The following is a 21,614-nucleotide window of genomic DNA, read 5'->3' on the forward strand; positions in this document are numbered from 1 at the left end:
TGAGAGGCCCGTGCACCGCGATGAAGAGTGGCCCCCACTTGCCGCAACTAGAGAAAGCCCTCACACAGAAATGAAGACCCAACACAGCCATAAATAAATAAATAAATAAAAATTAAAAAAAAAAAAGACTCCCCCCACCCTTCTCACACCAATTACAAATCCAGGTTGCCTGTGTTTCTGTCCCACCCACCATAAATTGGAGATTCCCAAGACCCCTGCCTTGGGTTCTGTTAATTTGCTAGAGCAGCTCACAGAACTCAGGAAGAATTTACTAACTAGATTACAGGTTTATTAGAAAAGGATATAGCTCAGGAATCAGATGGAATAGATGCATAGAGGAAGGTATGTGGGAAGTGGCACAGAGCTTCCTTGCTCTCTCTGAGCACCTGTCTGCCTGCATCTCCAAGTGTTCACCAACCTGAAAGCTCACTGAACCCAGTCCTTTTGGGGTTTCATAAAAAGGCTTCATCACATAGGCATGACTGGTTAAATCATTGGCCCTTGATGATTGAACTCAATCTCCAGCCCCTTTCCCCTCCCTGCGGTGGAGGGGGTGCGTGGGCGGGAGTTAGTTACAACCCTTTGGTCACACAGTTGGTTCCCCTGGCAACCAGCCCCATCCTTACTGGCTTTCCAAAAGTTATCTCATTAACATAAACTCGGGAGTGGTTGAAAGGGGCTTGTTATGAATATCCAGAGACACCCTTATCACTCTTATCACTTAGAAATTCCAAGAGTTTAAGAGCTGTGTTCTAAAATCTAGGTTGAAGACCAAATAAATATTTCCTAGTATAAATCAGAACATCAAACATCACACCCTTATATTTTCCCTGCCCCAGCCCTGGAGTCCACCATTTCTCCAAGGAGCCTTGGTTCCTTTCAGTGGTAAATAGTACTAAAAACTAAGTTCTGGTGCAAGGTGTGCTCAGTGGTACAGGGGTGTTATTGTTTCTAAGCCCTCAAGGCAGGCAGAGCTAGGAACTATATGTATGTGCACACACTACCTATCTATCTATCATCTATCTATCTAATCTATCTATCCATCTATGTATCATATGTGTGTTTCATCTATTACATAGTAAAAACCATGAGTTCACAATTATTCTTTCATTCTCTCCTATCGCTTCTGTTTTTCGTCTGTTGTTGTTTTTGTATTTCTTTTCTCTGGCTGAAGAGACAGCACACTTAGTGAATTTTTTTCTTTGATCAACCCCTTGTTGAGCAATTCTTGTCATTATTCATTTTAATGTTCAAATTGTCCCATGATTGGTCAGTGGAGCCCCTTCGACCTAGCTCCTATGTCTTTTTGTTATGTTCCCATCAGTCCTTTGACATTTTTTAAAAATTCATTTATTTTTGTCTGCACTGGGTCTTCGTTGCTGTGTGTGGGCTTTCTCTAGCTGCGGTGAGTGGGGTGTACTCTTTGTTGCAGTGCGTGGGCTTCTCTTGTTGCGGAGCAGGGGCTCTAGGCACACAGGCTTCAGTAGTTGTGGCATGCAGGCTCAGTAGTTGTGGCTCGTGGGCTCTAGAGCACAGCCTCAGTAGTTGTAGCACACGAGCTTAGTTGATCCGCGGCATGTGGGATCTTCCTGGACCAGGGCTTGAAACTGTGTCCCCTGCATTGGCAGGTGGATTCTTAACCACTGCGCCACCAGGGAAGCCCCCCGTCAGTTTCTGAGCATGTTTGTACATTACAGCAAAAGATGTTCCAGATTTACCTGTACTTTCTCTGCTCCAGCCCTGGAACCCACCATTTCTCCAAGTTCATTTTAGTGGGAATTGACAGTGAAAACTAGGATCTGAGCCCTAGGTGAACTCATTGCTTATGAAGTGTCATTTTTTCTAGATCTTTCTAGAACTAGAAAATATATACAAAACTATTAAAATGCACAAGTTAACTGATACCTCTAATTTTATCCAGTGAAGTTTCTCCTCTTTTCCCCCCATTCCAGTTTCTTTCATGTCTTCCACAGTGAACACCCTGACTAGCAGCAACATGAATATATTTCTACTCATCAGCTCAAACCTACAACACGCACAAATAAGCTTTGGAATTGCCTTTTTTTTTTTTTTCAAAGAAAATCATATTCATACATGTACACATACACATCTATTGATACATAGGCAAAGGTCTCCCTTTTTCCCATTTCTGCTATACTGAGCCTTTTAAGCCTTTGCTGGCGTTTTGGTTCATACACTGGGGTCGGTGTATTTGTTCCGTCTAGAGGAAGCGGGCGAGCAAAGCGCCGACTGGGTATCCGGGAAGCCGCCCAGGACCCAGTCCTGTGGCCACGAGGGCGCCTCACCACATGGCCAGGGCGGGGTCCGAGGGCTCATAGGGTTGTAACCAGGTGTCACTGTCCTCCTCTTCGGGGACGCGTTTCTCTCTAACTGGCAATGGGCAGATGGTAAGTGGATCTGGGTGTTCGCTGCCGTCATGGGCTCTAGGCCTGAAATACGCGCAGAGTGTCCCAGAGAAGGTGTCCGTGAAGGTGAAGATGTGGGAGCCATTGGATACGTTGAAGAAGGACAGCTTTCCCGCCTCGCAGTCCAGCAAGATGCCCACGCACCGGGGTGGCACGCGCATGGTGAGCGCGACGCGGTGCGGGTCCAGCACGAAGTACTCGCAGCCGTTCCACAGCCCCATCACCCAGTAGCCACCCGCCGGGCTCAGGCGCGCCTGCCCTGCGCGCGGCACCGCTGCCAGGCACGCGCCTAGGAACCAGCGGCTGCGGCGGCCCACGTGCACCTCCCAGTAGTGGCGGCCCGCGGAGAAGCGCTCCCGGCTTAGAACGCACACCTGCCCGGAGAACCGCTGGGGGTCACCCGCCGCTGAGCCTGGCGCCATCCTGCGGGAGGACACGCTCTTGCCATCCTCGGAGACCTCCAGGCTGGGGTGGGCGGAGCCAGGATCCAGGGTCACATCCACTGCGCAGAGGCATATGTTTAGTGCAGGTGAAGGACGGTTCTGCCCCAATCCCACACCTGTCCCCTCCCCCGACAGGCAAACCCTCTAGTTCTCCCGATGGACCAATCAGTGGAATAGTCATGCCCTCTCCTGCAACCCCCTTCCCACCGCCCTGGTACTGAAGGGGCATGAAAGTCACTTCCTAGTTTTTGAAAGTGATTGGAGGAATCCCATTTCTTTCCTGAACTGGAAGGTTCTTGAAATCCATGGTGCCATGCAGAGCAGAGAGAGCAAATGAGGTAGGTTTGTGGGGATAGAGGTGGGCTCACTTTCCCCACGACCTGATCAACGGGAAGGAGCTTAGGGCTGATTCTGTCCCGGCTGCTCTCACCACCCTGTGTGACCATGAAATCACTAGTGAGCTCTGGGAGTCTTTTACAGCAATTTTAGGATTTTAAAACTAAAGGGGACCTCTGAGGTCATCTAGTCCAGTACCCTGCACTCCAACACCCCATCCCCCCCCAAAAAACCACACCCATTTGATGGATAGGAACCCTCTGTCAGATGATGTGGGAGGTTCCTTACAAACTCTGTATTCTCTCCTGCAAAGAGGCCCTAGTAGCAACCTTTCTGCCAGATGGAAACAAATGTAGTAATATCCAGAAAGCTATGTGCGTGTGGGAGCACGTGTGTGCACACAGACGTGTGCGTGTGTGAGTGCAATCACATTAGTGCATGCGAGCATGTATGTGTGCAGGCATATGTGTCATATTATGTGTTTTATAAGTGAGCTTGTGTGTCTGTATGTGGGCTCCATACTTGGCCCTGGACAGACCCTTCCTCTAATCTCAGTTCTGGATACCTCCCTTCTACTTCAGATCCAGCCAACCTAACTCACAAGGCACAGTTCCTTGGCTTCAGTTACCTGCATGTTGTTGGGCTGCTCTCCACTCTGAAACCAAACAGAGAGGAAAAAAGAGGCTCAGAGATCTGAGTCAGTAACCCTAGAACCTTGAGGGAGGCTCAAGATGCAAAAGGGACGCCTACAAACTAAGTAACCTCATTCCCATCATGATAGCTGGCTTGGACCCAGACTGGCCTGGGTCCACCATGGCATCTTCCCGGGAATTTGGGATTGGGTAGGGGGCTGGTGTCAGTGCTGGCTTGTACCAAAGCTGTGTACAGGCTGAAGTTGTGCTGGGAACAGTGGGATGACAGAGTATGTGGGCAAAAAGAACCAATACAAGCAACTGGGATACATTAAAGGATGGAAATGAAGCCTCAATCTCTGACTGGCTTAGTCTCCAGGAGGCCCAGCTGAGCTTGGCTCCTGTCCTAAGACATCCTCTGGACACCCTGTCTTGCCCTCTTTCTTACCATGAGCCATTCTGTGTGGATTTCTGTTTTGTTTTATCTTGTTCTATTTTACAACAAAGAGAGCACCAATGTCACAAAATGCAAAAGCAATAGAAGACATTTTCAGAGCTCCATAAATTTACAGCAAGGCCTTGCAACCCTGATTTTGCATCAGAATAACCAGTAGATCTTTTAAAATATAGAGCTCTTGCATAGAATAACTCAATTCGATAAAGATGTCAGTTCTCCCTAAATTTATCTATAAATTCAAAGCAATCCCATGTAAAACTACTTTTGGATTTTTTTAGAAACTTCATACATTTATCCTATAATTTATATTTTTAAAAGGTCCATTAACTTTAAAAAAGAAGGGGAAATGGAGGAGGACTTGTACTTTCAGGTACTTTAAAAGCCAAAGTAATATGTGACCAAAGGACAGACCCATGAAGACATGGGAACTGAATACGCACTAAAGGTGATACCCAAATCAATGGGGAAACCATGGATGGTGTAGTAGGTGGCATTGGGAAAACTGACTCTTTATTCGGAGAAAAATTGCTGGATTCTTGTCTAACACCACATAAAATGGTGAATTTCAGATGGATTAAAAACCTGCACATAACACATATACAGTGAATAGAAGAAAGTGTAAGAGACTGTCATTGTGACCTAAATGTAAGGAAGATCTTCTTCAACAAAACTTCAAAAACACAAGCCATTAAGGTAAAAATGTGATGAATTAGCTTTTATCAAAATTGGTTATTTCTTTTCAATAAGGGGCACCATTGGACAAAGCGAATAGCAGGTGACAGAAGAGAAGAAGGAATTCACAATGTATAATAACAATGAGGGATTAATATCCTATATGTATATATCATATTCTATAATGATAATAATAATAATGTTGCATGAAAGATGCCTGCAAACCAAAAGGCTCCATTCCCCAGCACTGACACCAGCCCTGTCTTGTGAATCAACAAGAAAAAGATACCAATGCCGTATGGAAAATAGGCAAAGGACAGAAACAGGCAATTTTCAGAAGAGGAAGCCCCAAAAGCTAGCTAGCATATAAAGAGATGCTCAAACCTCTTAGTGTCCAGAGGAGTGCAAACCGAAAGAACAATTACTCATCCCCACTGACTGGCAAACTTAGAAAGCTGGCTCACACGGGATGTGGGCACATGGAGCCTCCACTGCGTGAAGGATGATGGTGCTACCTTCAGGAGATCCTTCTATCCCACTTAGTGACACATCCCCCAAGGGCCAGCAGTTCCCCTCTTGGGTATACATCCCAGAGAAATCTCTGCACAGAGCCAGAAGGCAACACGTTTTCAGGTATTTATTCAGCATTGTTTGTGGTGGCATAGAGTTGGAAGCAGGCTGGATGTCTGCTCCAGGAGGGTGGCTAGCTCAAATGGAGTGCTCTGCAGCAAGCAGATACAGACTAGATTTACATGCGGCAGCAGGGATGGATATTAAAACACAGCAATGAGTGAGGAAAGCAAGGAACAGCATGAGACTGTAAATGTCTTTACAGAAACTGAAGTGCACGTGCACAAAACAGAAATTCACCTCTTGCAAGAATACATACAAAATAAAGATACACATTAGACTGTTTTATGGGGGAAATGGAGGAAGGTATAGGGAGAAATATTTACGTATAAGGTAACCTGCCTTATATTTACATATAAGGTAACTCTCACCAGGAGTGAGGGTCTTTGAGGGGGGACACCAGGAATCTAGGTGATTCTGATGTGCAACCAGGATTGGCACCAATGATTTACCGTATGCTTACACTTCAGGACAATATAAAAGTAAAACTCAAATATAACCTATACCAAGCAACAGAGATTAATACATGTGTGTAGCTATGGAATAAACCAGAATGAAGCACAGTTGGTTAGTCAGAGCAGGTGACCGGGAAGCTGAGATGTGACGTGGACAGCGGGAGGAAAACGGGCTTCACTCACCAGCCTGACCTTCAGCCCTTCTCCAGTCTGAAGCAGCCAAGGGAAAACAGAATTAGAACACCGGGTCCCTGCAGCTTCCTTGTTCACACGTCAAATTTTGCACCCACCCCTGCTCCTCTCCCCTCTCTCCTGCCACCCACACAGCCAGCAGAGTTCCAGCCTGGCCATCATACCTGGTTGGGAGATAAGAAGAACATACACGGATAACCAGATGCTACAAGGGGGACAACAAGAAATAGTTCTAAGGGGGGGGTCACTTACCCAGCTCCACTTGAAGTTTCCCTGTAAGCAGAACACACAGAGAAAACATCAGCCTTTGGATGAGTGGAACCACCTGCCCAAGGCAGTTAGGCCACTGGGAAGAGCTTTCTCAGTCTTAAACCACTGCTCACCCCGATCCCATCCTGGATGCTGCATCACCCATCTGCAGGATTCTTACACCTCATCCTATTCTTTGCTCTAAGGCAGAAATCTGCACAGGGCTGGGAAGGGAAAACTGGTCTTGATACTGAGGAGCCTCTTTCAAGGGTTCTGGTCTGGTTTGGAGAGGCTAATGCTCACTTGCCCTGTAATACAAGCTTTTCCTGGGGAGGAAGTCCTGTGTAAGTCCAGGCACTGAGCACACCCTGCATGAGCCTCAGGGTCACTTACTGGGTACGTCATTTAAAGAACCTGGAGGACATGACACTCAATTATTTCCCCAGGCCAGATACCAAAACTCTGATATTTTGCCACTAGAAACGCATTCCTCTGATTTCTCTAATCTTTATCCTCTTTTAAAAGTAAGACGTGGGGGGGGGGGGGGCTTCCCTGGTGGCACAGTGGTTGAGAATCTGCCTGCTAATGCAGGGGACACGGGTTCAAGCCCTGGTCTGGGAAGATCCCACATGCCACGGAGCAACTGCGCCCGTGAGCCACAATTACTGAGCCTGCGCGTCTGGAGTCTGTGCTCCGCAACAGGAGATGCCGCGATAGTGAAGAGGCCCGCGCACCGCGATGAAGAGTGGCCCCCGCTTGCCACAACTAGAGAAAGCCCTCGAACAGAAACGAAGACCCAACACAGCCATAAAATAAAAAATGAATAAATAAGCAAATATGGTTAAGAAAAATATATTTAAAAAAAAAAGTAAGACTGGGAAAGGCAACAATATACACTAATTCAGCCTATGATGTTAATGATTTATTGTGGCTGTTTTTGTTGTTTGGTTGATTGCCTTTTTTGTTTGTTTGTTTTCCCCTCCATGACTAGGTAGACTGCAAGACAAGCTTCAACTTCACTCTTTTGTCTGGTGTTTTACTGGGGCAGACAAGGTGGTTCTCAAGGTCTTCCCCCACCCATGGTGGCCTTCTCCTCTCTCCCCTCTTCCTTTGGATTCACTCTTCCCTCCTCCCCCCACATGGTTTCAAGGTGCTGAGTCCCCCTGGGAAGAAAAGTGGATTTGATAAATTGCTTTCACTTTGGTGCAAATTAAAGATGGCTTCCTTCCCAGTGACATTTGCATTAAAAAGAGGTTATCCTAGGAAGATGAACTAGAGGGAGTAGACCTTTTACAGTGGAATTGTAACTGAATTGTACAACTTGCAGGAGAGGGCCTGGCAGAGTCTTTCCAGAGGGTCTTGGGTCAGGCTTCCTCGGCAGGTGCGCACAAATCGGTTTCGGAGGGGGAAGGCGGGAGGCGCAGAGGGATGGATTTCGAATTAGAGCGCTGCCATCCATTGCTCTCCAAAGGGGGCCTAAAATCACGGAACCCCTGCTTCCACCGTGCGCCGGGGTTAACCCCCGAGCCCACAGCCAGCACTGTGGGCATGGCACCCAGAACTTACCCAGTTCTTCTGTGAGTTTCCCTGGAGAAAGAAACGAAGAAAAGAGGAAAATCTCCATGGATCACTGAGGCCTTGCATCTCCAAAGTGTACAGACTTGGAACCCCATGTGCTCTGGAGAACCAGTTTGAGCTGGACTCGAGGGAGAAGTGGAAGGAAACCTCTGCCGCCCCCCCCCCCACCCCCGTCTCTGCCCTCTCCCAACCCCCCTCCCCCCGCCCCCGGCTGTGACCTACTCGTCTTCTTCACCCAGCGTCCCCACTTCTGCTAGTCAGGGATGTGCGCGAAGAGCGCGTCTTGCCCTCTGCTTACCTTTGTCCTTCTCCGCCTGCTTCTTCAGCTTTTCTGAAGGCAAGAAAAAAGGGGAGCAGACGTGAGTGTGCACGCTCCCCTGCCTGTCTCCACGACCCATGCCAGCCCTGCCTCCGCAGGATGGCCCCTCAGCAGTGCCCCGCTATGGCCGCCTGCACCACTTTGCTCTTGGGCAAAGCCAACTCCAGGAGGGCAGCCGCCAGCCTGCCTGGTACCTTGGGACCTCCGTTGCTTCCGAAAGAAGTACAGCGCCAGCGTCGGGAGGAGAGCCAGGAGGAGAAGCGTTCCCACCAGAGTCCCGAGGAAAGCTCTCTTCCAGGGAGAGGTTCCGGGTAAAAATACGTCTGGAAAACACCCCACATGGAGTTGTCTCGATTTGGTCTTCGCTAAACATTAAGTGAGAAGACTAGTCTAGACACTGCGTGCCGGAAAACCTTCCCAGTGAGTGGTTGATGCTTCCTGGGCCCCAGCATAGCCCTCTGTAAAACGGGCCTGAAAACCAGTCTGCAGTGCTCTAGAGAGGTAACATCAGAGGACCAGCGGTGAACTTGAACTTGCTCAGCGCAGAGGAAAATACTGCAAACTGAAGGATGTGAAAGGAAGGCGCTGATGGGCTCTGCCCAGTCCTCCAGCTTAGAACTTCTGTGACCATAGCCCTGACCTCCCTCTACTTCTTCCTACTCTTGCTTTACATCTAAGGGCGTGACAATCCAAGGTGCTGATACCTGAAACCCAGTGAATAACTGCTCTCTACCACTCTGACGAATCCACATGTCATCTTCCGCTTCTTGCAAACACCTGGCTTCTACTTCTCATCACACCTTTGGAAGAACTGTTAGCAAAGCTTTGTGCGGCTGACTGACGGTTCTCTTCCCTCTCCAGGCTTCCTAGGGAGGATCTGCCCAGAGGGAGAATGTGGGGCAGGGTTCGCAAGGACAGTGGCTGGACCGTAAAGAAATGAATGCAAAATAGAGAGCAACCCTTGAGAAACTCTTGCGGCAGTTTAACAGAATAATTTTGAGTCTGTTGAAGACAATAAGAAATTGGTGCTTTTATCTCAGTGGTCTTTAAATTTTTTTATTTTTTTTATCATAGTAAAATATACATAACCTAAAATTTACTATCTTAACCATTTTAAGCTTATAGGTCAGCAGCATTAAGTATATTAACATTGTTGTGCAACCATCACCACCAGAACTTTTTTCATCTTCCCAAACTGAGACTCTATACCCATTAAACACTAACTTCCCATTCCCCCCACACCCCCAGCCCCTGGTAACACCTATTCTACTTTCCCTCTCTATGAATTGACTATTCTGGGTACCTCATATAAAGAGAATCATACAATATTTGTCCTTTTGTGTCTGGCTTATTTCATTTAGCATAATGTGTTCTTTCGGTTTTCAATTTTATTTTTCTAGCAGTGCATTTTTATTGTCTTGGTTAAAAGTATTGAGCTACAAAGGATTGGTCCTTCACCACAGGTGTTTTTGAAGCACTGATTTAGGGGTTAAAGACCTCAGGGCCCTATGCCTCCCTGACCTGCAATCTCCAGCCTCTCCTGCATCTTCCCAGCTCCTCAGATAGCTACACACATTTCCATCTCAGGACCTTTGCATTTGAATGGCCTCTACCTGAATGGCCTCCTTGCAGATATCCATGTGCCCCACACCCTTTGTCAAGGTTAAACACAAATTTAAGAACTGGATTTCCCCTGGTGCAAAAACGGAGGGAGATTCCCCTTTCCCTTCTCTTAGAGTATTTCCTTCAGAAAATTTGTAAATTCTTTCTCTATCCCCTCAAGATGTATACAAATCTTTTTGAAAGTTAAATAAGCCCCTTGGCAATTTTAAAACCCAGGAATGTTTTTCTTAAGGAGCTCAGAGCCATCTCTTTGAAATGGAAACATCAAGGAGAGAGTACCCCTATCTCCAGGTCTGCTGGGAGTTTCACTTAGGCACCTGGCTCCGAGTTGTAATTACATGCTTGTCCTAGAGATAAGCGATAGCTTGTTTTTCCTTTGGATAAAGACAATTGGCTAACACAGATGTTACTCCTTACCCAATTACCAGGTAAATTTCGGGTGAACTATGTGTGACACATGGTGCTGATCAAGTCCTCTTACCTGAGGACAAGTTATCGCTTATAAGGGTGAGATTTCTTTCTGTTATGGTAATATAACTGTTGATTTGGACCGATGTGAAACATGGCCCATAGGTTGGGTTTATCCTCAAGACTTAAAACAATCAGAGCCATGAACGTTAAATCCTTCAAGTGGGTGCCGCACAGTAAAACTTTGATCCTAGATAATGGTCTTCCTTTGAGCTCAGTGCCTAAGGGTCTTCTTCCCTGATCCACCACTTTTAAATCCATAAAATACACTCCACCCTGCCTTAGCATGCTTCCCTGCTTCATGTTTCTCTGTCTCAGATAACACCTTCTAACATGTGCTGTAACTTACTCTTTTGTGTATCGGTTTCCCCCACTGGAATGTGGACCTGAGGCCAAGGGTTTGGGGAACATTGTGGGTGATCAATAAATATTGTTTGAGGGATAAAATTAGGACCACACGGGCTCTCATGATGCCCTCCAATAACTAGAGTTTCTGGATTTTAGTGCCTGGTTTTTGGCTCATAATATTGGCTTTCTGGGTCCTCCCTCGATTACTGTTTGGGTTGTCAGTTGTACACTCAGTAGGTTCCTGATATGATGGCTGACTTTCAAGGTGTCAAGTTTAGCCCACCCCATACACAGCCAGGCTCCAGTGCCATTGTGTCCTAATAGATGGTCTTAGGGATGATGGACATGGAGAACTTGAAGACTAGGAAGATGAGGGTGAGCTGGCACCCACTGACCTGCTATCTGGACCACGAACTCTTTCTTCTGGCCCAGGAGGGGGTTCTGGATGGAGCAGGACACGTTGCTGTGGGCCACCCCTTGGACGACCACAGAGGTTTCCAGACTGAACAGGCCTTGGGCATCCTTGACGATGACTTCAGTCTCTGGAGGCAGGCATCGTCCCTGATGGTCTCTCCACTGAGACTGTGGCTTGGGGTACCAGCCACTGGAGCTGCACCTTAGCTGAATGCCTCCCTGCTTGAAGCCCTCAAGGGAGATGTGAGGGTCCGAGCCCAGCCCTGAGAGAGGCAGGAAGAGTGGGAAAGATCAGGCTCCTTCCCAGAAGTGGTATGCGAAGTTCATGCCACCATTCACCATTTGCAGTCACCATAAGGCATCGTGACTGTGACTGCTCTTAACACACTTGTGGGCTTGCAGCCCTCCACCAATGGACTATAAATGACACACTAAATCACCGGTGGCATGTGGGGACAGCACTACCTCTGAAGGGCATTTTAAAGTAGGGAAGGGCTACTGATATTTGGTCATATAATGCAAGGGACAGTCCCCCTAGAATGAAGAGTAATCCCACCCCAAATTTCAATAGACTGTCCTTTCTCTCTCTTGAATCCCACCCACACTCAAGTGGTTTTGTTATATATACTTCTTTATCTCTCTATCCAAGTAAGCTAGCTTTATATTTTGAATAAGCAAAACATTAAGATGGTTTAAACATCAATACTGTAAAAAACAGTAGATCAAAAAAGCCCCAGGCATTTCTCCATCCTTTCTATCCCATTGCACCCTCTCCTCCCTTAAGTAACCAATTTCATTAGCTTCTAGTTTATCCTTCTTGTTTCTTTTGTGCCATGTTTCTCCTCCTTTCTTGCACAAAAGTTAACATGCTATAGAACCTCTTTTGCATCTTCCTTTTTTCTCTTAAAAACATCATATAAATCACTCCACATCAGCTTAGAGCTCTTTCTCATTTTTTAGCTGCATAGTGTGATAGACCACGCTCAGCATCTATGCTTGGACATTTAGGGAGTTTCCACTGTTGTACAATGTAAACTTATACATATGCCTTTTTTCATATTGGAGCTGTGGGAGGTGTATCTTCAGGGTCAACTCCTAGAGGTAGAATTGCTGTTCAAAGGGTAGATGCACAGTCAGTCCTGTTAGCCATTGCCTAATCCCCCTGACCTGGAGCTGCAGGACTTTGAACTCCACCAAGAAGGTAGGCGGGGACTTCCCTGGTGGCACAGTGGTTAAGAATGTGCCTGCCAATGCAGGAACACGGGTTCGAGCCCTGGTCCAGGAAGATCCCACATGCTGCGGAGCGACTAAGCCCATGAGCCACAACTACTGAGCCTGCGCTCTAGAGCTTGCATGCCACAACTACTGAAGCCCGCGCGCCTAGAGCCCGTGCTCCGCAACAAGAGAAGCCACCGCAATGAGAAGCCCGCGCACCGCAACGAAGAGTTGCCCCCGCTCCCCGCAGCTAGAGAAAGTCCGTGCGCAGCAACGAAGATCCAATGCAGCCAAAAATTAATTAATTAATTAATTAATTTAAAAAAAAAAAAGGTAGGAGGGGGCCTGCTTCCCTACATCTCCACCAAGAGTGTGTGATCCAAATATTGAATGTTTGCCAATCTGATGTGTAAAAAAATTGTATCTCTGTAGCTTTAATTTGCCTTTTTCTCACTATGAGTAAAAGTAATCATCTTTTCTTATGTTTCAGGGCCATTTGTGTATCTTTTTTGTGTGCATTTTTTTGTTCATTTTCTAATGAATTTTTCTTTTTAATACTTTTTTTTAAATTAGAGATATTTTCCCTTTCTCTGTTCTTTTCTATCTACTCTTGACCTGTTTCCAAATGGACCATTTTCTCCTCTCTGTTGGGGCTTGACCAGGTCACGCACCTGCCACCTCCAGCTCCCAGACCGCTTCCCCAGTGAAGTCGCTGGAGACGAAGCGGCACCCGTACGGACCCTCGTCAGCGGGGACCACGGGGTGGAGCCTCAGGGTCACGCTGCCATCAGCGATCTCGTCCGTGATGAGTTCGGTCCTGTTCTGGAACTGCGCCATCTGCTGGCCATAGAACTCCTGCCGCTCCCGGTACAGGTGCACCACGTCCGAGGCCTGGCTCCGGAACCAGAGGATCTCCATGCGCTCGGCGTCCCGGTACGGCGACAGGTGGCACGAGAATTCCACCTCATCCCCGACGTGTGCCAGAATGGGCTCCCCATGGCCTACCACCCTGACCTCCTCTAGGACGAGAACCCAGACAATGGCCCAAATCAGCACTCTTCAAATATGTTTTTTTGCAGTAAACCATTCAAATGACAAAGGTGAGACACTCTACAGGATGACCGGTCCGGTTGCATGAACAAGTAATTGTCATGAAAAAGTTGAGTGTGCCACATTAAAAAATACACAAGGAACATTACAACCAGATACAAATGTGTGGTGCCGGACTGGTAGCTGGTTTGAACCAACCAACTGCAAATATTATTTGGGGGACAGTTATGTAAATATGGCCAGGGCATTAAATTAAATGGACTCTTCGGCAAAAAAAAAAAAAAAAAAAAGCAAGTTTCAAAACCATATGTACACTATCCTCTTATTTGATTAAAAAGTTGACATATTTGCATAAATGTGCAGAATAAAAGATCTGAAGGGAAATAGACCAAATTATTGATAGTGATAATGTCTGCCTGGTGGGAATAGATGTTTTCTTATTTTTGCCTTGTCTGATTTTCTAACATTTTATAATGCACATGGACAGCTTCTGTAATAACAAAGGGTATTAAAATAATCTAGGGGGGTTCCTTGTTTCATGGGTTTTCCTATCTAAGGCCAAATCCTGCTTTCAAGATTTTAATTTATCTGGCTCTTTCATTTGATTGTTCTCTGCAGTGATGTCTCGGTATGGCTCCTCTACTCCCTGTTTTCTGCAATTTCCATGAGAGTTGCTATTCCTGCTGCAGTGCCTTTCTACCCAGCATGACTTCATTCTTTTTTTCTGCCTTCCGTACACCTCCTTTCCTTCTCTCAACGCTCAGCTTAATCCCACCCTAAATTCTTCCTTTATGAACCTCTCCCATCCTTCACTTTGCGCATATAGCATGGGGGCACATTCCTTCACTCCATTTGAGACCCCTTGTTGCCCACTGGGTGTAGCCCTGACACCATCCCTACCAGCTTTCCTCTCCAGGTTCTCTCCAGCTGTCCCTGCCCCCATGCCTGATGCCTGGCCCTCTCCCTGGGCACACCCTGCCTCAGTTTACTCTCCATCTGTCATCTTCCTGGAGAATGTGCATCCTGCAAGGCTCTACTCAAATAATACCTCTTTTCTATGGCCCTTCATGGCTTTCTGGAAAAAACAAACTGGTCTCTTGACTGTGTTCCCAAATCCTTGGGTACATTTCTCTTGCAGCTCTGGTCACACAGCTGGACAGCCGTCTATGTCATGTCTGTCCCCCTCCCTTGAATGACTGAGGATCTGGGCTGTGCCTAGTCACCTTGGTATCCCTGGTTTCCAGCTCAGGGAATTAGGGAATTGTATTTGCCTAACTAGTTTACACTCTCTGTTAGTTGCTTCTTTCATGAGAGATGGTAAGGTTAGGATTCTTCCTGCCGTTCAAAAGCTATGGCTTATATGCAGGAGAGGAGTTAAAAAATATTTTCCAACTGGTTCAGCCTAAGCACAGACCAATAAGAATTTCCTGGCACCCTGCTGCTATACCTTCTGCCATGTTTGTGAGCTGTGGAGTTGTGGGTGGCTGCAGGGATGGTGGGGGAGCACTGTGGGGCTGGATGGTGTTTGGGGGCAGTGGCTCTTTAACAACTGGGATGGAAATCTTATATTTTAGCCCCTGGCACAGCCAGCCAGGTACCAGGCTACAAGATCTCAGCCCTGGGATCACCTGCAGGAGGGGTGGGCAGAAGCTGAGGTGCTCACGTCCTGGCTGTCTGGGCTGCGGATTAGACACGTTACCTGAGTGCATCTCCCCGGGCTGAAGGAGGAGGAGGAGGTGAGTGAGGAAGAAGAGACTGCTGGCAAGACGTACTCGCTGGTAGGAGTCCAGGGAGACTGGGAAATCCATCACTTTTCCTCAGCAGTGGGGGCCACCTGGAGAGGGACAACGAGGTACTGGAGTGACGCAGGAGAGCTGGAACCCCATGCATCAGGCCTGATGTCTGTCACTGCCTCAATTATTTTTTGTCTGGTTCTTGCAAGCTCCAGTGCCTGGCTTCTTTTCAATCATAGCCAGATGTGAGAGCTGCTTCTAATTTTAACAGGCGACACTGCTTATGGCATTGTTGGCCTTGCTTGGACTCACAGAGCTGAGAGAGGACAAGGCCAAAGGGTCCCAGAGGAAGCAGCTTCTGAGCTTCTCATTGTTTAGAGCCAGGAACAGAGCCATGCATTGTGTTGGGGCTGAGCTAGGATTTAGTGACTTTGCCCAAACAAAGGGAAACCTATAAGGATTCCCAGATGCATTTTGCTTCTCTCTGCCCAACCTTGCTCCCAGTTCCCTTTGACCTGGAACATCAGGTCCACAAAACAGAGGAACAAACACAGAGTTCTAATCTTTCCGAAGTAGGATGCATGCCTGGGCTGCCTTTTAACTCCAGCCACATCTAGGACACCTTCTTCCACCCCTGAGACTTCAGATGAAGCTCCCAGGAGGTCAGCTGGTGACTGTCACTGAGTCAATAGCATCTTTGAGACCATAGTGATGGTGCCGTCCCATCTAGCCCTCCCCATGCCTCATCTGTGGCACTGGAGACCCAGCCCCAGGCAAGGGCTGTTCCCTCTTCACTCCTGATGCCCCTTTGGGACCTGAAGTAATGCCTCACAGTGTGAGAGCCAGTGAGCCTGGGCAGCTGTACATCTTGGGAGATATATAAGCCTCTCCACATTTCTCCTCTATTTAGTTGTGAGACTTTAGACAGATTATGTAACTTGCTGAACCTTAATTTCTTTGCTTAAACAATGGAAAAAACCAGTCCAACTCAGAGGGTTGTTAAGCTTAAGCCTCCTATGGGTGGGGTGGGTGCTCTCTAAAGAAAAGTCAGGGACTTCCCTGGTGGTCCAGTGGTTAAGACTCCACACTTCCAATGCAGGGGGCCCCCGGTTTGATCCCTGGTCAGGTAACTAGATCCCGCCTGCATGCTGCACTAAGCTCTCTCATGCCACAACTAAAAGATCCCACACGCCACAACTAAAAAGATTCCACATGCCCTAACGAAGATCTCGCATGTGGCGACAAAGATCCCGCGTGCAGCGACTAAGATCCGGCACAGCCAAACAAATAAATAAATATTAAAAAAAAAAAAAGTCAGCTCCTCTCTCTGCCTCCATCTTCCAAACATCTGCTCTCTGCTCTCCATCTTCTTCCAGAGGCTGCCTCCCTCTCCCTTCATGCCATCATAGCACCCCCAGAGCAGAAAGCCCCATGCAGTTTCTACTCTCCAGCTCCCCCAGTCTCCCTTCTCCCTCTGTCTGCCACCCCACTCCACTGTTTGGTTTTCCTTTTCCCACAGACCTGCGAGGTGGCACGTGTTCCTGGGGTCCTGTGGCTGCAGAGTCCCAGCCACACCCTCAGCAATAGCACTAGCGGGATGTAGATGAAGGACTTTATTTTTTTATTGAAGTATAGGTCAGTATACTTTATTGAAGTATAGGTCATTGATTTACAATGTTGTGTTAGTTACTGTTGTACAGCAAAGTGATTCAGTTATACACATATATATTTTTTTAATGTTTTTTTCCATTATGGTTTATCATGGGATATTGAATATAGGTCTCTGTGCTCTACAGTAGGACCTTGTTTATCCATTCTATATATAAAAGCTTACAGTAAAAAAAAAAAAAAAAGTTGAACTCAAAAAGAGTAGAATGATGGTTACCAAGGGCTGGGAAGGGGAGGGGGGAATGGAGTAAATATTGGTCAAATGGTACAAACTTTCAGTTATAAGATGAATAAGTTCTAAAGCTCTAATGTACAGCATGGCGATCATAATTAATAATACTGTATTGTATACTTAAATTTTTCTAAGAATAAATTTTTAGTGTTCTCACCACACACAGAAAAAGGTAACTTTGTGAGGTGATGGATATGTTAATTAGCTTGATTGTGATAATCATTTCACAATGAATGCACATATCAAAATATCACATTGTATACTTTAACTATATACAATTTTTATTTGTCAATCATACTTCATAAAGCTGAGAGAAAAAAGTATTAGCTTTTAGTAAATTATTTTTCTGCAACTATTGTGGTAATCATTTCACAATGAATGCACATATCAAAATATCACATTGTATACTTTAAATATATACAATTTTTATTTGTCAATCATACTTCATAAAGCTGAGAGAAAAAAGTATTAGCTTTTAGTAAATTATTTTTCTGCAACTATTCAGGTGGTCATATATTTTTTTCTTCTTTATTTCCTTTCATCTGTTTTTCAATTGATTTATTTAATTTACCTAAATTGACAAAATTCTTAGACTAAAATTGTTAATAAAAAAAGAAAGCTTACAGTAGATGAAGGATTTAAAAAAGCTGCTGGTCGGGGGCTTCCCTGGTGGCGCAGTGGTTGAGAATCTGCCTGCCAATGCAGGGGATATGGGTTCGAGCCCCGGTCTGGGAAGATCCCACATGCCGCGGAGCAACTAAGGCCCGTGAGCCACAGCTGCTGAGCCTGTGCATCTGGAGCCTGTGCTCCGCAACAAGAGAGGCCGCGATAGTGACAGAGGCCGCACACCGCGATGAAGAGTGGCCCCCGCTTGCCACAACTAGAGAAAGCCCTCGCACAGAAACGAAGACCCAACACAGCCAAAAATAAATTGATTAATTAATTAAAAAAAAAAAAACGAAAACGGAGCCCTGGGATTAAGAGGTACAAATTAAAAAAAAAAAAAAAAGCTGCTGGTCATGCAGCAGAAGACTAGTCTCAGGAGGTGTGCAGGTGAGTTAATGGAAGGGAGGCTCCCTGACTGACCTCTGTGCTGGAAGGACATTGGCTGACAGGACTACAGCAGGAGGGAGGGGCAATGGCCTATGAGTCGAGTGGGCCAGGGTCTGCGGGCCCTGCCCTTCCACACGCAGGTGGGAAGACAGAGGGGCAAGTTGGGGTGGCTCCGTTCACGTTTCAGAAGGGAGCCCTCAGGGAGGAGATAGGAGTCCCCTCTGAAGTGTGCCCGGCTGATAGCCAGCAGCTATTGGAATCATTATTCACACAGTAACCAGCAGAACAGAGCCCTTGGGCCAGGGGCCAGGCTCAGGCTGGACAGTCCAGCCTCTTGCCCTTTTGGCTGATGGCAGGAATGTGTCCGTGACAGGCCTAGAAACTGGCAGCAAAGGACATAGAGCCCCATAGGGTGAAGCCATGAGGGTATATCAACACCAGCTAATGCCTTCTAAAACAAGAGGGGCTCAGAGAGTGTTTCTGGATCCATTTGGATCAGCCAGACTCTGAGGGATTGGTCAAGACTTGTGCTAGATGGTAACTTGAGTCCTTCCCAAGGCAGCAATGGGGCATTAGACAGGCCCGCAGCAGGGGGCAGGGGCACCTCCCAGCAGGAGCACATGCTCCAATATTCCCAGGCAGGGGGAGGCTGCCACCTGTCAGTCAGTGTGTTCCAGACCCTGGAATTACTATCAGGATGGCAGTTCTCTGCTGTGATACATTCATGGGATTTCAGTCACTGAGGCTGCAGGGGGAAGAGGTTATAAACCCACATGTACACATGCATGTGCCCACGGTAATAAAAACTAATATAAATTGAGCGCTTACTATCTACCAAGTACTTACCTATATCAGAAGTATTATCACTATTATTATAGGACCAAATTACAGGCAAGGAAACCGAGGGGCAGGGAGGCCAAGCGACTTGCCCTGCACACACGGCTAGAAGGTGGTGGAGTAGGGGTTCCTCCCAAGCTCTGCCCTTCTCTTGATACAGATTCCACACCAGCAGTCATGTGTCAAAGTTGGGTGCACCCTCAGTTTTCCTGTCCCCCAAACTGTGACCTCTGTTAGGAATCGCCTGGTCACAGACTGCAGTGCTCATCCTGACAGCATCTCACATGCACTGAAGAAGTGGCTTGGGCTTCCCTGGTGGCGCAGTGGTTGAGAATCTGCCTGCCAATGCAGGGGACACGGGTTCGAGCCCTGGTCTGGGAAGATCCTATATGCCGCGGAGCAACTGGGCCCGTGAGCCACAACTACTGAGCCTGCGCGTCTGGAGCCTGTGCTCCGCAACATGAGAGGCCGCGATAGTGAGAGGCCCGCGCACCGCGATGAAGAGTGGTCCCCACTTGCCGCAACTAGAGAAAGCCCTCGCACAGAAACGAAGACCCAACACAGCCATAAATAAATAAATAAATAAATTTTTTAAAAACCTCATTAAAAAAAAAAAAAAAGAAGTGGCTTGAGCCCCCATATGTCAGCCAGAAGACTAACCAACCAACAAATGCATAAAAATTTAAAAATCCACTTCTGATAAAACAACTTAAAACTGGAGTTTCCCTTAGACCTTATCAACAGCATCTTCTCTAGCAGGAGGTAATGCCTTGTGGTACCTTTCCTTCCAACACTCAAGGACCTGACTTTAAAGACTTTAATAGGAAGGAGACAGTCTGGCAAATTCTTGAAGGGACTTCAGAAGGGCTGAATGCCCCTTCCTGATCTAAAGGCCACCCTACTCCCCACTTGCTGCCTGAAGTTTGCCTTTTCCAACCTCCCTTTGCAGTTGAAAGTCTCTGCTCCTTACCCCTCTGAAGGGAAACACTTTCTGATTTCAGCTATTCGCATCACAGTGTAAATGGATTTCAGATTCTCTTTCTGAAAAGAAAAAGAATGGGGAGGTTTTGCGGGGGAAAGTTGAGACTGGCCACGTTGCATATTCGGGGAAGAGAGAGGACCCAGTGAGGGGAAGGACAGCCAGAAAGGGGGTCTCAGGCTGGAGCTAAGCTTTGCTGGTGGGGTACATGCTCCCTGCTCTCCAGGGAGCCTCTGAAGACGCAAGGAGGAATAAGGGTCGTGCACACCGATGGCAAAGAAATGCTGCTGAAACGCGGCTACCTTCCACCCAAGCCTATCTTTCCTCTTTCTTCTTCTTTCTTTCTCATTTTTTCCCTGGCCTCACTCCAACCCCATTCCAGTTTTCTCCTCCTGCATCCCCGAATCCTAAACAACATTTATGTTCCCTTGATTTCCAGTCTTCAGCTCTTGAGTTTCTCTTTAAAGATTATTATATTCTGCTTTTGCTAATTTGTAAGCTTGGGCTGTGTGTGCTTTGCCCTTCTCCCATTCTCCGTATCCTAAGCTATGAGCCCCCAGCCATAGGGCTTTTGCACTCTTGCACCCGCTCCCCTTCTACCACCTGCTGCAATGCTTTGCCCTTCACAAGCTGTCAATGAATGCTCGCTGGCTTGCTTTGGTTTTTATTTCACTAGGTCCACAAGAGGGTTTCCACTCCCTTGTCTCTACAGGAGATGAATTGTCCCAAGGAGGGACCCTCTTTGAGGCTTCCCATGGCTTAAGGGGGAAATGGGATGTGTCAGAATCCTTCCTCTTCAAATGGAGCTGCCTAAATGGGCATCTCCCCTTGGTCACACTGACATCCCTATCCTGCAGCCAGGCTCAGCTGATAAGACGGTGCCAACCCATCTTGCACTCTCTCCTAAGGCCTCATTTCTGCCTCCCATTTCTGAAAGGTGGAGGTTTAGACAGGCATTGAGAATGAGTCACATACCTGGCAAGTAGCAGCAAAGGGTCCAAAATGGCGGATGAATCCTGGTGATCTCAATTTCCCTGCAAGGGAGACAACTGTGAAGTATCCAGATTCCAGATACTAAGGTCCCCTAGACATGGGCTGGCAGTTCAGTTGAGGGGGACCAGCTCATCTTTGACAAAATTACCCACCCACCTTCCACCTTAAGACACACGCTGCTTGCCCTGCCCTTTGCTATAAAAACCAAGATAGATAGAACAAAACGAGGAAGTCTCTGTCACATCCTGCCTGTGTGAGGAAAACCATGAATTGAATTTCCATGGAAAATGTCCCTCCAAGGTCTTAGAAGGAGGGGAAAGGTATCTGGGAGGTTTGTAGAGACTGCAAACTACAGAGGCTCAGAGGAGGGGAAAAACGCTCCAGCTGGCTGCCCGGGATATCTGGGGCTCCAGGGAGGCAGGATGGCCGTGCCTGGCAAGGCCCTCTCTCTTCACCATCAGAGCAGAAGATACAGAGACAGGACAGGAATACCCACTAACTAAGGCTTAGGAAAGGTCTGGCGCTCAACTCTTAGCCAGCTATACCCTCCTCTGCAGGGTAAGGACAGTAAGAAAAATAACCCGGTAACTTTGCCATAAGTAAAAACCTGCA

The 21,614-nt window shown here is 47.1% G+C and overlaps 1 protein-coding gene across 7 annotated transcripts; it reads right to left on the reverse strand.

Annotated features, from left to right (window-relative positions):
• Positions 1-2: 2 nt before the first annotated feature.
• Positions 3-21,363, reverse strand: BTNL9 (butyrophilin like 9). Of its 7 annotated transcripts, none has more exons than XM_082379356.1 (11): positions 20,985-21,363; positions 15,280-15,341; positions 13,129-13,474; positions 11,224-11,505; positions 8,584-8,712; positions 8,369-8,401; positions 8,059-8,079; positions 6,496-6,516; positions 6,235-6,261; positions 3,834-3,860; positions 3-2,928 (listed from the first exon to the last, which is right to left on the reverse strand). In XM_082379356.1, exons 2-11 carry the CDS (start codon positions 15,313-15,315, stop codon positions 2,303-2,305), a joined length of 1,548 nt encoding a protein of 515 aa, XP_082235482.1. In that variant the 5' UTR covers positions 15,316-15,341; positions 20,985-21,363; the 3' UTR covers positions 3-2,302. The 7 variants fall into 7 exon arrangements, with proteins under 7 accessions (XP_082235482.1, XP_082235483.1, XP_082235484.1 ...); XM_082379353.1 differs by having other exon boundaries at positions 4-2,928; positions 13,129-13,476; positions 15,207-15,341; positions 20,985-21,362; XM_082379357.1 differs by lacking the exon at positions 8,584-8,712 and having other exon boundaries at positions 13,129-13,476; positions 15,207-15,341.
• Positions 21,364-21,614: the final 251 nt, after the last annotated feature.

The sequence above is a fragment of the Balaenoptera borealis genome (assembly GCF_965194805.1).
Source record: "Balaenoptera borealis genome assembly, chromosome: 2".
NCBI lineage: Eukaryota > Metazoa > Chordata > Mammalia > Artiodactyla > Balaenopteridae > Balaenoptera > Balaenoptera borealis.